Genomic DNA, 16,251 nt, shown 5'->3' with positions numbered 1-16,251 from the left:
CATAAAGCTGGAATATTGCTGAGTGCGGCGTCAAACAACAAACAAATAATAGGGGATTTGATAAAACTAGGCTTACAACGGAGAAGGACGCGTCGCACAAGGTGTGCTTGAAGGTTTTATTTGAGACTTGAACAAACCATTTCCCCAAACTCATACAAACATGCAACAAGGTAACACCTATACGGTCATATTAGCATGTACAAGGGTTAACTTTACATTACACGGACAAATTGTATATTAACGATATTGGCATATATACGATATATATAAACTTCGGTGACAGCTGGCTGCCGGAACTCCATTGTATAGTTTTTAATGTGAAGTTTACACCATACCGCGAATACAATTTGACGTGTAAACGTTTTTCACGAGACTGTATTCTTGAAGTGACGTAATCACTGACGGACCACTTCCTCATTCCTGGGGAACCCCTGGGTATTCCCTAGCACGAATACATACAGAAGCGTTGTTTCTGATCACTTAGACCCTTTTATCTTGAACTCAGCGTATGTAACATATGTAAATAACTGTAAAGGACACATTAGTAACTGGTCTATAACATGCTTTTGACTTGGACGGAAACTGGTCAGTTGGAATAATTAGTCATCGACACAAGTACACACTTAATGATGACGTTAACATATATAAAATAATTCCAACAGGAAGTGACGTCATAGCTGCATTACACAACTCCCCTTCACAGCAGTAAACACAGGAGGACGGATCCTGTTCACAGTTGCCGTTGACATTTTGTAGACTGTAGCAGTGACTATCATCCATACACCCCTGCAACACAACATCGTCAAGTGGTAAAAGAAACGAAACAATGTAACGCGTACGTCATCATGGATGACGACCCGGAAGATATAGAGAAAACTACAAGTATTCGAAAGTAATTCACAAAAAGCAGGTTGAAACCAAGTTCGAACCTTGACATATACCACTATCCCATCAGAAATTTCAGACCTAAAACAGACGTCACCTCTACCATACACGTGATACGAGCCCTGTTGTCTTTGTCGACACTGCTCGATGTGCAGAATTGTGTCGTCCTGATATAACAAACGCACTTTAATGAATATAATATACTGGGCATTGATGTGTACACGCATTCTCATATGCATCCTTGGAATATTGCTTTCGATTGTTGATATAAATACTTAAGAATCAATAATGCAATTTTCTTGATGATTTTGCATCTCTATTTGATGTTCTACGCGTCATTTGGAACTTTCTTGTCGTTTTACATGCATTAAACACTTGTTAAACCCCCGAGCATCCGGGTTAGAATAGGTCAGCAAACCTTGCTTGCCATAAAAGGCGAATATGCTTGTCGCATAAAACCCCAATGTACCCCAAGTTATCCTGTTACAACGAATTAATCTTACAGACATGTTTTAATATGACATTGTAAAACAATTCAAACGAATTCAAAATTGATAGAAAACAGCTGTTCGCTTAAGCTGAGGTTAACTGCGCTATGGCACGTGACTTCCATTGACTTGGAAAAAGCGTGCGGCTCTTTGCTTCGAAGCGGGGTATAAGAGATTTATTCTGCCTCTCAGAAATGCACCTGCAGCCTAAATTGCTCGTGGTGGGGTATAAGGGATTTATTCGCCCGCTGAGAATAAATACATCGTACATCGTATTTTATCAGGATCACGTGGACCAATCAGATCTCGTCTTTCTGACATGGACGTATGATACAATCGTAATACTATATATTTCAATGATAAATATTAACGGTAGAAATGTTAATTTGCAAACTAATCGTACCTTTGTGTATTTTTTGCCCTCGAAGCCCCCTCTCTCTATTGTCGTGTAGCATATCTGACCCCAGCCGCACGTGATGGGGTCACTCTGCATACACTCTCGGACCGTCCATGCGCGGACACACCGGAAACAGTCGAGGCCGTCTGCACCTAAAATATAGATCGAGAACGAGAGTTCAGTTCAGGTGCAACGTAGCGTCGATTGGACGGAAAGACACGACGCTAAAAGTAGCTGTCCAATCAAATTGCTCGAAGTATATTCTGTGCTTAGTTGATGATAAAGAGTCGGTGACGTCACTACCGAAATGTTAGCTAGGGTCGCGAATGAGTTCAGGGGCAGTATCATAATAGAATGTATATTATATATTATACACTGGTTGTTTGGGAATGTGTAGAATAGGAATGTCGCCAAAGATATATTTTGTTTTTTTTATCGCCACACTCAATATTCCAGGTTTATGGCGTCGGTCTGTAAAAAATCGAGTATGGACTAGACAAACCAGTGATTGACATCATGTGCTTTGAGCCCGGCACTTGGAGTGCTGTTCAACCAACCATGTCACAGAGTCTGTCCACCCGATCCATTTAATCGCCTCTTACAACAAGCATGGGTAGCTGAGGGCCTACATTCTTACCCCGAATACCCACGGGTGTTAGAGAATCACAAGGCAGATTCAAGAAGGCGGGGTGGTCGGGTAGCCTAGTGGTTAAAGGGTTCGCTCGTCACGCCGAAGACCCATGTTTTATTCCCGACATGGGTACAATGTGTGAAGCCCATTTCTGGTGTCCCCCGCCGTGATATTGCTGAAATATTACTTAAAACGGCGTAAAACTCACTCACTCACCACTCACTTCAAGTAGGCAACTGAATAGACGGAAAGTATGCCACTGATTTTTGTTTTGACTTTTATTCTGATGGGTGACGTGAGCTTCCTGAGATATTCAGCTGGAGCAGGGGCCAAGTCGACTAAGGCACTGCGTTCCTTACAAATTATGATCGTGGGTTCGAACCCCGATTGGCCCTGTTTATGTTTCTAGGTTTGTCAGCACCATTGCCTTGCTCGTGTTGTTCACGTCCCCCCCCCCGCCCCCCATTACTCCCCCCTATACTCAGAGAGACCCCTCCTGGTGTAGTGGATAGAGCTTCTGACAGGAGAGTGGAAACTCATACCAAAAGACGTTAAAAGATGGTACTTGTTGTTACCCTGTCAAGGATTGTTCGGCTCGGGGTCAGTATACTGTGTCTGAGTGGGGTATTCATGTTAAACTGCGGCATGGTACCTCAATGTGCTAGCACTATAAATTGGCATCAGTCCGGACTAGTACAATCAGCGACACACACACACACACACACACACACACACACACACACACACACACACACACACACACACACACACGTCGCTATACAAGGGCAATAATCTTGGACGCGACGTTAAAACCCATTTCACTTCAGCTGTACTTAGGGAACATGGTTATATGCATCAGCAGATTCACACCAACGCCCAAAACAACACGTCTTTATTACTTGATTCGAAAACATGTCTATGTTTTTAATTCTCATTGTTTATACCGTGATGTCATGAATATGTAGAACACCACTAAAGTTGTGTTTCCTCAACAGCGTAATCTGATCCCGTCACGAACACTCGGAGGGTCCGTGCTCTAGCATGCAGATCACTCCGATTACAGAATTAAACGGGAACTATACCCAGTCAATATTCCAGCCATAGCATATAGTAGCTTGTCGGATCCAAGTCCCCTGAACACTCACTGACAAGAAATATGTCTGATGCAATTCCCTTTTCTGACTTGTACCGCGTTTTTCAGGTTAACAGTTGACTTGCCATTGCATGTGTTTGTGATGGGTGCCACCGTTTGGGCAGGATAGGCCCCTCACCTTTTCGCGAACACCTGGTATCATCATTATATGTTACAGATTCAAAAACACATGCTCATGATATAGTCTGAATCTAAAAGATTGTACTTCTTGTTACCCTGCCTGATGCTCGACATAAAGGGGCTAAACAAGGACTGGTCGGCTCGGAGTCAGTATACTGTGTCTGAGTGGGGTTTTCATGTTACACTACAGAATCATTACCTCTGTGGGCTAGCACTATCAAACCGACTTTACACACACACACACACACACACACACACACACACACACACACACACACACACACACACACATACACACGCACAAGAATCTAGAACGCCACGTTAAACCCCATTTCACCTCTCCTCGCCTTTAGACTGGAAATAGGCGCAGGCGCACGGAGTCTCCCTTTAAGTGGACAAGATCAAAACTGGCGAAAATGTCAACCCCATAATAGTATTATACTACAAGACGTAGTATTGAAAATAATTACGTAATTTTCGTTTTTAAGTACCTTCTCTGTGATATATTACGTATTACGTGAGTATAACATTGTGTGTTGTTGTTAAACGCCGCATTCAGCAATATTCCAGCTATATGACGGCGATCTGTAAATAATCGAGTCTGGACCAGACAATCCAGTGATTGATATCATGAGCATCGATCCACGCAATTGGGATCGATGACATGCATCAATCAAGTCAGCGAGATTGACCACCCGAGCCCGTTAGTCGCCTCTTACGATAAGCATGTGCGCCCTTTACAGCAAGCATGGGTTGCTGAAGACCTATTCTACCCCGGATCTTCACGGGTCGAGTATGACATAGAATTTATTATTTATTATTGTCCACTACCAGAGTACATATTTACTGCTATACTGCCATGTCGGACTCGTTAATCTTTCCTTGGTACCTGGGCCGGTGGAGTAGCCTGTCGGAATATTGCAAAAAGCGTCGTTCAACCATACTCACTCACTCACTCAAACCAGATCATAGTAGTTAATATCGATATAACTAATTAATATACAGAAGACTTAACACATTTTGAATATAGTAAATCTAAAATGACCTTGAGTAAATATGTCACTTTTATTAAAGTTAAGCATTAGTCTTTCACACAGACCCTGAAACAAATATATCTAATGCAGCCCATGCAAGTTTATAATATTTGGCAAGTCTAGATTACTGCAGTTTGAAAATGAAGAGTCTCTGGGTTCCTTTTTAATATATTGTATTAAGATAATTTAACAACGGTTTTTTTCTGTAAACTAGTTTCCTATCAGAGACTAGACGTTAGTCTAGTTAGAATTCTACAGACACATTTCCAGTTCACTAAGTCTATTCATACACTAATTGTAGCACTCAGTCGACAGTCTGACTCCTTGAACAAATCTTTACAATATGCAATATCGTGTTGATAAACTCCGCGACGTGCTTAGGCCCAGCCGCCTGTTTTGCTTATTGCACACCTGTCAATCAACTGTCAATTATTTACAGTCATCACAGGCGAATGACGTAATGTTGAAATCATCATAAATCAGGACCTGGTGATAAGTTTCAAATTATATATAAGAGCCTCTCAAGTCGACTTAAAGGTTTTCATTATAAAAAGAGCATATCAACCAGATCCTGACAAAAATGACGACAGTCTTGATTCGAACTTCTAGACTGCAATGTATGTGATCACGTGATGTAATATAATACGACAGACATCATGCTAAGATACTACTGTTAGAATCGCCTAGTTTGTTTGTATTGGACATTACACTGTAACAATTAATAATATAATGGGATGTAACCCTGACGATTCTAACTGGAACGGTCTCTTTCTGATCAACGAGGTTTCACTGTAAAAAGGTTATCTTTTTAATAAGGATTCCATGTTTATGACAGAAACTTGAGTATCATGTTAATTATCGTCTTCAGCAACCAATGCTTGCCGTAAAAGGCGACTATGCTTGTCGTAAAAGGCGACTAACGGGATCGGGTGGTCAGTCTCGCTGACTTGGTTGATGCATGTCATCGATCCCAATTGCATGGATCGATGTTCATGATGTCAATCACTGGATTGTCTTGTCCAGAATGGATTATTTACAGACCACCGTCACATAGCTGGAGTGCGGCGTTAAACAGCAAACAAACAAACAAACCTGGTATCAACGTGATAATGAGTGGTATTATATGTTTGGTCCAGACTCGATTATTTACAGACCGCCGTCATATAGCTGGAACATTGCTGAGTACGGCGTTAAACAACAAAGAACCAAAGAAACAAAAAATACATAAAAAAACTGAGATTGACATATATTTGAGTGGGTTGGTCAGTGGGTGGGTGAGTGAAGTTCTACTCTACTTTAAGCAGTATTCCAGCAATATCACGGCCCGGGACACCAGAAAGTATTAGAACATTATCAGTGAAAATATATGCTCTCTATCACATGCTACAGTAAACTACGGCTATAACGAACTAAAAGGGACTACTAATTTTAGTTCGTTATAACCGTTGTTTGTTATAAGCATATATACAGCATAACTACAGCAAATAGTCGGGACCAAAAAGTAAGTTCGTTATATCCGTCAGTTCGTTATAAGCGTGTTCGTTATAACCGTGGTTTACTGTACGTACACAGGATGTAGTGTCAGCGGAGACCCATGTACGTCTACAAGACAAGATGTCGTTCGCCGATTACATTCCACGCTTTCAAATCTCCATGGCCAAGTCTTGTTGTACACCCATCCCAGCAACGAATAACACAAATAGTGTGTGCGTGCACTTAGAATACATGGCTGACAGACATAATATAGAAAATAACAACGAAATATTGTATCACAATCGTCACTGGTTAGAAATGTGATTACAAAATCACAAATATAATTGTTTACATATGTACGCACTAACCTTCCATTTTGTGCTGGCATATTTGTCAACATATTGTCGATGTGGTATTTATCAACTCATAGGGCCTACTTATAGTAACACAACTATTACCGACGGACATACATATATCTTTTTCAGTGAAAATATTCAGTAAATATTACTATTGGTTTTAGACATGAGCTTTGAAGCGACATATATGTATAGTACTGTAGCTGGATTAAGGATAGATATACTGATATATTAAAATGTGATATATTGAAAATGATTTGCGATAAGCTCTTCTTGAACTCAACATTGCATTTCATAAACAAACCTGATATATAAAGATCGATTTTAATAGTGGCTATAAACGAGACAAATGGTTAGTCGATGGTGCTGCATTTGATACGGGGATGATTGTTGTGTCTTGGACCCTAAGTTTGCAGTGTTTCGGGGACTGTTTTCATCCTGGTAACGTGTCGATAACGTGTGTAATTGTGTGGTCAAGTCCATGTTTCTGGTGTATACTGATAACGTGTGTAATTGTGTGGTCAAGTCCATGTTTCTGGTGTATACTGATAACGTGTGTAATTGTGTGGTCAAGTCCATGTTTCTGGTGTACACTGATAACGTGTGTAATTGTGTGGTCAAGTCCATGTTTCTGGTGTATACTGATAACGTGTGTAGTTGTGTGGTCAAGTCCATGTTTCTGGTGTATACTGATAACGTGTGCAATTGTGTGGTCAAGTCCATGTTTCTGGTGTATACTGATAACGTGTGTAGTTGTGTGGTCAAGTCCATGTTTCTGGTGTACACTGATAACGTGTGTAATTGTGTGGTCAAGTCCATGTTTCTGGTGTACACTGATAACGTGTGTAATTGTGTGGTCAAGTCCATGTTTCTGGTGTAGACTGATAACGTGTGTAGTTGTGTGGTCAAGTCCATGTTTCTGGTGTATACTGATAACGTGTGTAGTTGTGTGGTCAAGTCCATGTTTCTGGTGTACACTGATAACGTGTGTAATTGTGTGGTCAAGTCCATGTTTCTGGTGTACACTGATAACGTGTGTAGTTGTGTGGTCAAGTCCATGTTTCTGGTGTACACTGATAACGTGTGTAGTTGTGTGGTCAAGTCCATGTTTCTGGTGTACACTGATAACGCGGGTAGTTGTGTGGTCAAGTCCATGTTTCTGGTGTATACTGATAACGTGTGTAATTGTGTGGTCAAGTCCATGTTTCTGGTGTATACTGATAACGTGTGTAGTTGTGTGGTCAAGTCCATGTTTCTGGTGTACACTGATAACGTGTGTAGTTGTGTGGTCAAGTCCATGTTTCTGGTGTACACTGATAACGCGTGTAGTTGTGTGGTCAAGTCCATGTTTCTGGTGTATACTGATAACGTGTGTAATTGTGTGGTCAAGTCCATGTTTCTGGTGTATACTGATAACGTGTGTAGTTGTGTGGTCAAGTCCATGTTTCTGGTGTACACTGATAACGTGTGTAGTTGTGTGGTCAAGTCCATGTTTCTGGTGTACACTGATAACGTGTGTAGTTGCGTGGTCAAGTCCATGTTTCTGGTGTACACTGATAACGTGTGTAGTTGTGTGGTCAAGTCCATGTTTCTGGTGTATACTGATAACGTGTGTAGTTGTGTGGTCAAGTCCATGTTTCTGGTGTATACTGATAACGTGTGTAATTGTGTGGTCAAGTCCATGTTTCTGGTGTATACTGATAACGTGTGTAATTGTGTGGTCAAGTCCATGTTTCTGGTGTATACTGATAACGTGTGTAGTTGTGTGGTCAAGTCCATGTTTCTGGTGTATACTGATAACGTGTGTAATTGTGTGGTCAAGTCCATGTTTCTGGTGTATACTGATAACGTGCGTAATTGTGTGGTCAAGTCCATGTTTCTGGTGTATACTGATAACTTGTGTAGTTGTGTGGTCAAGTCCATGTTTCTGGTGTATACTGATAACGTGTGTAGTTGTGTGGTCAAGTCCATGTTTCTAGTGTATACTGATAACGTGGTAATTGTGTGGTCAAGTCCATGTTTCTGGTGTACACTGATAACGTGTGTAATTGTGTGGTCAAGTTCATGTTTCTGGTGTACACTGATAACGTGTGTAGTTGTGTGGTCAAGTCCATGTTTCTGGTGTATACTGATAACGTGTGTAGTTGTGTGGTCAAGTCCATGTTTCTGGTGTATACTGATAACGTGTGTAGTTGTGTAGTCAAGTCCATGTTTCTGGTGTATACTGATAACGTGTGTAGTTGTGTGGTCAAGTCCATGTTTCTGGTGTATACTGATAACGTGTGTAGTTGTGTGGTCAAGTCCATGTTTCTGGTGTATACTGATAACGTGTGTAATTGTGTGGTCAAGTCCATGTTTCTGGTGTACACTGATAACGCGTGTAGTTGTGTGGTCAAGTCCATGTTTCTGGTGTATACTGATAACGTGTGTAATTGTGTGGTCAAGTCCATGTTTCTGGTGTATACTGATAACGTGTGTAGTTGTGTGGTCAAGTCCATGTTTCTGGTGTACACTGATAACGTGTGTAGTTGTGTGGTCAAGTCCATGTTTCTGGTGTACACTGATAACGTGTGTAGTTGCGTGGTCAAGTCCATGTTTCTGGTGTACACTGATAACGTGTGTAGTTGTGTGGTCAAGTCCATGTTTCTGGTGTATACTGATAACGTGTGTAGTTGTGTGGTCAAGTCCATGTTTCTGGTGTATACTGATAACGTGTGTAATTGTGTGGTCAAGTCCATGTTTCTGGTGTATACTGATAACGTGTGTAATTGTGTGGTCAAGTCCATGTTTCTGGTGTATACTGATAACGTGTGTAGTTGTGTGGTCAAGTCCATGTTTCTGGTGTATACTGATAACGTGTGTAATTGTGTGGTCAAGTCCATGTTTCTGGTGTATACTGATAACGTGCGTAATTGTGTGGTCAAGTCCATGTTTCTGGTGTATACTGATAACTTGTGTAGTTGTGTGGTCAAGTCCATGTTTCTGGTGTATACTGATAACGTGTGTAGTTGTGTGGTCAAGTCCATGTTTCTAGTGTATACTGATAACGTGGTAATTGTGTGGTCAAGTCCATGTTTCTGGTGTACACTGATAACGTGTGTAATTGTGTGGTCAAGTTCATGTTTCTGGTGTACACTGATAACGTGTGTAGTTGTGTGGTCAAGTCCATGTTTCTGGTGTATACTGATAACGTGTGTAGTTGTGTGGTCAAGTCCATGTTTCTGGTGTATACTGATAACGTGTGTAGTTGTGTGGTCAAGTCCATGTTTCTGGTGTATACTGATAACGTGTGTAGTTGTGTGGTCAAGTCCATGTTTCTGGTGTATACTGATAACGTGTGTAGTTGTGTGGTCAAGTCCATGTTTCTGGTGTATACTGATAACGTGTGTAGTTGTGTGGTCAAGTCCATGTTTCTGGTGTATACTGATAACGTGTGTAATTGTGTAGTCAAGTCCATGTTTCTGGTGTATACTGATAACGTGTGTAATTGTGTGGTCAAGTCCATGTTTCTGGTGTATACTGATAACGTGTGTAATTGTGTGGTCAAGTCCATGTTTCTGGTGTATACTGATAACGTGTGTAGTTGTGTGGTCAAGTCCATGTTTCTAGTGTATACTGATAACGTGGTAATTGTGTGGTCAAGTCCATGTTTCTGGTGTATACTGATAACGTGTGTAGTTGTGTGGTCAAGTCCATGTTTCTGGTGTATACTGATAACGTGTGTAATTGTGTGGTCAAGTCCATGTTTCTGGTGTATACTGATAACGTGTGTAATTGTGTGGTCAAGTCCATGTTTCTGGTGTATACTGATAACGTGTGTAATTGTGTGGTCAAGTCCATGTTTCTCGTGTATGCTGATAACGTGTGTAATTGTGTGGTCAAGTCCATGTTTCTGGTGTACACTGATAACGTGTGTAGTTGTGTGGTCAAGTCCATGTTTCTGGTGTACACTGATAACGTGTGTAGTTGTGTGGTCAAGTCCATGTTTCTGGTGTACACTGATAACGTGTGTAATTGTGTGGTCAAGTCCATGTTTCTGGTGTACACTGATAACGTGTGTAATTGTGTGGTCAAGTCCATGTTTCTGGTGTACACTGATAACGTGTGTAGTTGTGTGGTCAAGTCCATGTTTCTGGTGTATACTGATAACGTGTGTAGTTGTGTGGTCAAGTCCATGTTTCTGGTGTATACTGATAACGTGTGTAATTGTGTGGTCAAGTCCATGTTTCTGGTGTATACTGATAACGTGTGTAATTGTGTGGTCAAGTCCATGTTTCTGGTGTATACTGATAACGTGTGTAATTGTGTGGTCAAGTCCATGTTTCTGGTGTACACTGATAACGTGTGTAATTGTGTGGTCAAGTCCATGTTTCTGGTGTACACTGATAACGTGTGTAATTTTGTGGTCAAGTCCATGTTTCTGGTGTATACTGATAACGTGTGTAGTTGTGTGGTCAAGTCCATGTTTCTGGTGTATACTGATAACGTGTGTAGTTGTGTGGTCAAGTCCATGTTTCTGGTGTATACTGATAACGTGTGTACTTGTGTGGTCAAGTCCATGTTTCTGGTGTATACTGATAACGTGTGTAATTGTGTGGTCAAGTCCATGTTTCTGGTGTATACTGATAACGTGTGTAGTTGTGTGGTCAAGTCCATGTTTCTGGTGTATACTGATAACGTGTGTAATTGTGTGGTCAAGTCCATGTTTCTGGTGTATACTGATAACGTGTGTAGTTGTGTGGTCAAGTCCATGTTTCTGGTGTATACTGATAACGTGTGTAATTGTGTGGTCAAGTCCATGTTTCTGGTGTATACTGATAACGTGTGTAGTTGTGTGGTCAAGTCCATGTTTCTAGTGTATACTGATAACGTGGTAATTGTGTGGTCAAGTCCATGTTTCTGGTGTATACTGATAACGTGTGTAGTTGTGTGGTCAAGTCCATGTTTCTGGTGTATACTGATAACGTGTGTAATTGTGTGGTCAAGTCCATGTTTCTGGTGTATACTGATAACGTGTGTAGTTGTGTGGTCAAGTCCATGTTTCTGGTGTATACTGATAACGTGTGTAATTGTGTGGTCAAGTCCATGTTTCTGGTGTATACTGATAACGTGTGTAGTTGTGTGGTCAAGTCCATGTTTCTAGTGTATACTGATAACGTGGTAATTGTGTGGTCAAGTCCATGTTTCTGGTGTATACTGATAACGTGTGTAGTTGTGTGGTCAAGTCCATGTTTCTGGTGTATACTGATAACGTGTGTAATTGTGTGGTCAAGTCCATGTTTCTGGTGTATACTGATAACGTGTGTAATTGTGTGGTCAAGTCCATGTTTCTGGTGTATACTGATAACGTGTGTAATTGTGTGGTCAAGTCCATGTTTCTCGTGTATGCTGATAACGTGTGTAATTGTGTGGTCAAGTCCATGTTTCTGGTGTACACTGATAACGTGTGTAATTGTGTGGTCAAGTCCATGTTTCTGGTGTACACTGATAACGTGTGAAATTGTGTGGTCAAGTCCATGTTTCTGGTGTACACTGATAACGTGTGTAGTTGTGTGGTCAAGTCCATGTTTCTGGTGTATACTGATAACGTGTGTAGTTGTGTGGTCAAGTCCATGTTTCTGGTGTATACTGATAACGTGTGTAATTGTGTGGTCAAGTCCATGTTTCTGGTGTATACTGATAACGTGTGTAATTGTGTGGTCAAGTCCATGTTTCTGGTGGACACTGATAACGTGTGTAATTGTGTGGTCAAGTCCATGTTTCTGGTGTATACTGATAACGTGTGTAATTGTGTGGTCAAGTCCATGTTTCTGGTGTATACTGATAACGTGTGTAATTGTGTGGTCAAGTCCATGTTTCTGGTGTACACTGATAACGTGTGTAATTGTGTGGTCAAGTCCATGTTTCTGGTGTACACTGATAACGTGTGTAATTTTGTGGTCAAGTCCATGTTTCTGGTGTATACTGATAACGTGTGTAGTTGTGTGGTCAAGTCCATGTTTCTGGTGTATACTGATAACGTGTGTAGTTGTGTGGTCAAGTCCATGTTTCTGGTGTATACTGATAACGTGTGTACTTGTGTGGTCAAGTCCATGTTTCTGGTGTATACTGATAACGTGTGTAATTGTGTGGTCAAGTCCATGTTTCTGGTGTATACTGATAACGTGTGTAGTTGTGTGGTCAAGTCCATGTTTCTGGTGTATACTGATAACGTGTGTAATTGTGTGGTCAAGTCCATGTTTCTGGTGTATACTGATAACGTGTGTAGTTGTGTGGTCAAGTCCATGTTTCTGGTGTATACTGATAACGTGTGTAATTGTGTGGTCAAGTCCATGTTTCTGGTGTATACTGATAACGTGTGTAGTTGTGTGGTCAAGTCCATGTTTCTGGTGTATAGTGATAACGTGTGTAATTGTGTGGTCAAGTCCATGTTTCTGGTGTATACTGATAACGTGTGTAATTGTGTGGTCAAGTCCATGTTTCTGGTGTATACTGATAACGTGTGTAATTGTGTGGTCAAGTCCATGTTTCTGGTGTATACTGATAACGTGTGTACTTGTGTGGTCAAGTCCATGTTTCTGGTGTATACTGATAACGTGTGTAATTGTGTGGTCAAGTACATGTTTCTGGTGTATACTGATAACGTGTGTAGTTGTGTGGTCAAGTCCATGTTTCTGGTGCATACTGATAACGTGTGTAGTTGTGTGGTCAAGTCCATGTTTCTGGTGTATACTGATAACGTGTGTAATTGTGTGGTCAAGTCCATGTTTCTGGTGTATACTGATAACGTGTGTAGTTGTGTGGTCAAGTCCATGTTTCTGGTGTATACTGATAACGTGTGTAGTTGTGTGGTCAAGTCCATGTTTCTGGTGTATACTGATAACGTGTGTAATTGTGTGGTCAAGTCCATGTTTCTGGTGTACACTGATAACGTGTGTATTTGTGTGGTCAAGTCCATGTTTCTGGTGTACACTGATAACGTGTGTAATTGTGTGGTCAAGTCCATGTTTCTGGTGTATACTGATAACGTGTGTAATTGTGTGGTCAAGTCCATGTTTCTGGTGTATACTGTCTTTTACCCGGCTGTTTATAAGAAAGCTGGAGAGGACTTTGAAACAAAAGTAATGAAACTGATGATTTGACTTGTTTGAATTGTCTTAAGAGGCGACAACGGGACCGAGTGGTCAGGCTCGCTGACTTAGTTGATGCATGTCATCGTATCCTAATTGCGAAGATCGAAGCTCACTCTGTCAATCACTGCATTGTCTGGCCCAGACTCTTCTATTTACAGACCGCCGTCATATAGCTGGAATATTGGTGGTTGTAACAACAATCAAACTAATAACCAAACAAACAACATATTTGAAACAACGCATGCATTTATATTTCTATTCTATCGGGAAAAGTTACTTGTCTATTTCGCTGTATAAACTACATGGCACACCTACCTGGTAAGGTTGTAAGGAGTGACGTCATTAATCCAACATATATGAAATTCATTCTGTAAAATGTAGTCCAGATTATACTCCGTATGTTTCAATCCACATTCTTCAGTTCAACGGGCAACCTCTGACAGATTATAAGTGAAATGAAATGTACACCGAAAGTGATCGAACTTGTCACGCACGCCTTTCGTTTGTAAATCCTGTTAGTAGTGGACGATCTTATCTATTTCGTGTGTTCATGAAATGTATGCCAATCAGATGTGTCTTAAGTTTCCAGCCCTTTACGAAGGCAAGTCAACACAGCAAACTGTCAGACATTGACAACCTCTCGTTGTCCAGTTCGTTTCTTTATCGGCAACTTGACCCACAAATCGTCGCGTCATAATTGAGATTGACAAACAGGACATCACGTGCTCGCGTGCGTGACGTCACACGGGTGATATATATATCACTTTCTCCAGCAAGAAGTGGGAGGTTTTATCGTCAATAACAACGAAAGTTACACAGAGAGGCAGTATGTATGTAAGGTTTCTTTAGAAATCACTTTCAATAGAAAGGGCGTATGGGTTCATGAACTGTAGTGATAAGCAGAGTCGCGCATGATATTGTACTCTCTTAAGGTTTACGTAGAGTTATTGGTCGTGAATTAGATCTATAAAGACAACAAAAGCTACTCTTATCTGTTATGTATAAGTGAGTGAGTGAAGTTTGTTTCACAGCGATATAACAGTTGTGTGTGAATATTTTGACAATTTTGGTGCGACTGCGAACTAAATTGAAAAGTAAGTTGTCTTTTTCGAAATTGCAACACCCGTGAAGATCCGGGATACAATAAGTCTTCAGGAGGCGACTAACAGGATCGAGTGGTTAGACTCACTGATTTGGTTGATGCATGTCGTTGTATCCCAACTGCGTAGGAAGATGCTCGTGGTGTCAATCACTAGATTTTCTGGTCCAGATTCGATTATTTACAGACCGCCCTCAAACAAACAAGTCGGTCCAAGTTTTATAACTGGTCTCGTAGGCGGTCCGGTAGCCTAGTGGTTAAAGCGTTTGCTCGTCATGCCGAAGGCCCGGGTTCGATTCCCGACATGGGTACGATGTTTGAAGCCCATTTCTGGTGTCTCCCGTCGTGATATTGCTGGAATATTGCTAAAGGCGGCGTAAAACCATACTCACTCACTCACTTACACCACCGTCTCTTCTTATTCCCAAAAGTATGGAAGTTATTTTTTATGTCAGCGGACAAAAACTAATAATTGTCCGCTGGACATGGATATACTTCCTCTCAGAGAAAGGGAATGCTTGTCTTGAAGCAGTGACAGATACACGAGGCCCCTCCAAGAAGTTTAAATGGCCGGTCCCCCACCTCACGTCACTGAGTCGGATTTCACACCGCTTTGCATAATAATTACGACCAGGCAGATTTTGGGTTATAGATCCCAGTGACAGGTTGTATACAAGGACATAAGAACGTGCAACTCTTAATCGGGTAGAATCTGGATTCGATCCGTATACCAGTTGATGGACCCGTGAAGATCCGAGGTAGAATACGTCTTCAGCAACCCCTGCTTGCCATAAAAGGCGACTAACGGGATCGGGTGGTCAGGCTCACTGACTTGGTTGATGCATGTCATCGATCCCAATTGCGTGGATCGATGTTCATGATGTCAATCACTGGATTGTCTGGTCCAAACCCTATTTACAGACCGCCGTCATATAGCTGGAATATTGCTTAGTGCGGCGTAAAACAACCAACCAACCACCCAATAACCAAATAACAAATATGCATGTCTCCGTTCGCCGCTTTTAGTAATATCTCATCACGGCGGGGGACACCATTTTACCCTGTGGGGAATCAAACCCGGGCCTTCAGCTTTAACCACTAAGGCATCACCAACGCTCCCTATGAGTTAAACATGAGACGGCACTGCATATTAATTTAAGGCAGGTACAATTGGTATGTTAGCTTGAGTGCACACTGCTATACTCCCTTACAAATAGTCATCAGACACCTTGATCCAGGTCAGTCTTAAATTAAGCTCTCAAGGAGGGAATATGAGAGGCATTGACTGGGCTTTCATTGACTCGGCGCCCAAACATGATATTGAATGAAGAGATAGAGTGATTGACATCAGTTCAGCTTTATATCAGTCGGTGCTAAAAAGGTGAAATGAACACGGGGTGATTGTTGGATAGACTGAAAGATTAACACACAAAACCTTCCGTAAATAAATACACCTGAAATTGACATTTCGGTACAAGGGAG

At 41.3% G+C, this 16,251-nt stretch overlaps 1 protein-coding gene across 1 annotated transcript; it reads right to left on the bottom strand.

The window, feature by feature from the left end:
• Window positions 1-102: 102 nt before the first annotated feature.
• LOC124112965 lies at window positions 103-14,387 on the bottom strand. The gene is made up of 3 exons (XM_046473178.2): window positions 13,986-14,387; window positions 1,777-1,922; window positions 103-786 (listed from the first exon to the last, which is right to left on the bottom strand). The coding sequence occupies exons 1-3, from the start codon at window positions 14,035-14,037 to the stop codon at window positions 604-606; spliced, it is 381 nt and encodes a 126-aa protein (XP_046329134.2). The 5' UTR covers window positions 14,038-14,387; the 3' UTR covers window positions 103-603.
• Window positions 14,388-16,251: the final 1,864 nt, after the last annotated feature.

This window comes from Haliotis rufescens, unplaced genomic scaffold (assembly GCF_023055435.1).
Source record: "Haliotis rufescens isolate VD_foot unplaced genomic scaffold, xgHalRufe1.0.p SCAF_18, whole genome shotgun sequence".
Taxonomy (NCBI): domain Eukaryota; kingdom Metazoa; phylum Mollusca; class Gastropoda; order Lepetellida; family Haliotidae; genus Haliotis; species Haliotis rufescens.
The sequence above is the reverse complement of the archived record's forward strand: the minus strand, read 5'-3'. Positions and strand labels throughout refer to the sequence as shown.

Excerpts from the sequence above, each read along its gene's own strand:
- LOC124112965 (XM_046473178.2), bottom strand. The coding sequence starts at position 14,037 with ATGAATTTCATATATGTTGGATTAATGACGTCACTCCTTACAACCTTA. Across the intron at positions 1,923-13,985 it reads ACTCCTTACAACCTTACCAG|GTGCAGACGGCCTCGACTGT; the intron begins GTAGGTGTGCCA and ends TCTATATTTTAG. Across the intron at positions 787-1,776 it reads AGGGCAAAAAATACACAAAG|GGGTGTATGGATGATAGTCA; the intron begins GTACGATTAGTT and ends GTTGTGTTGCAG.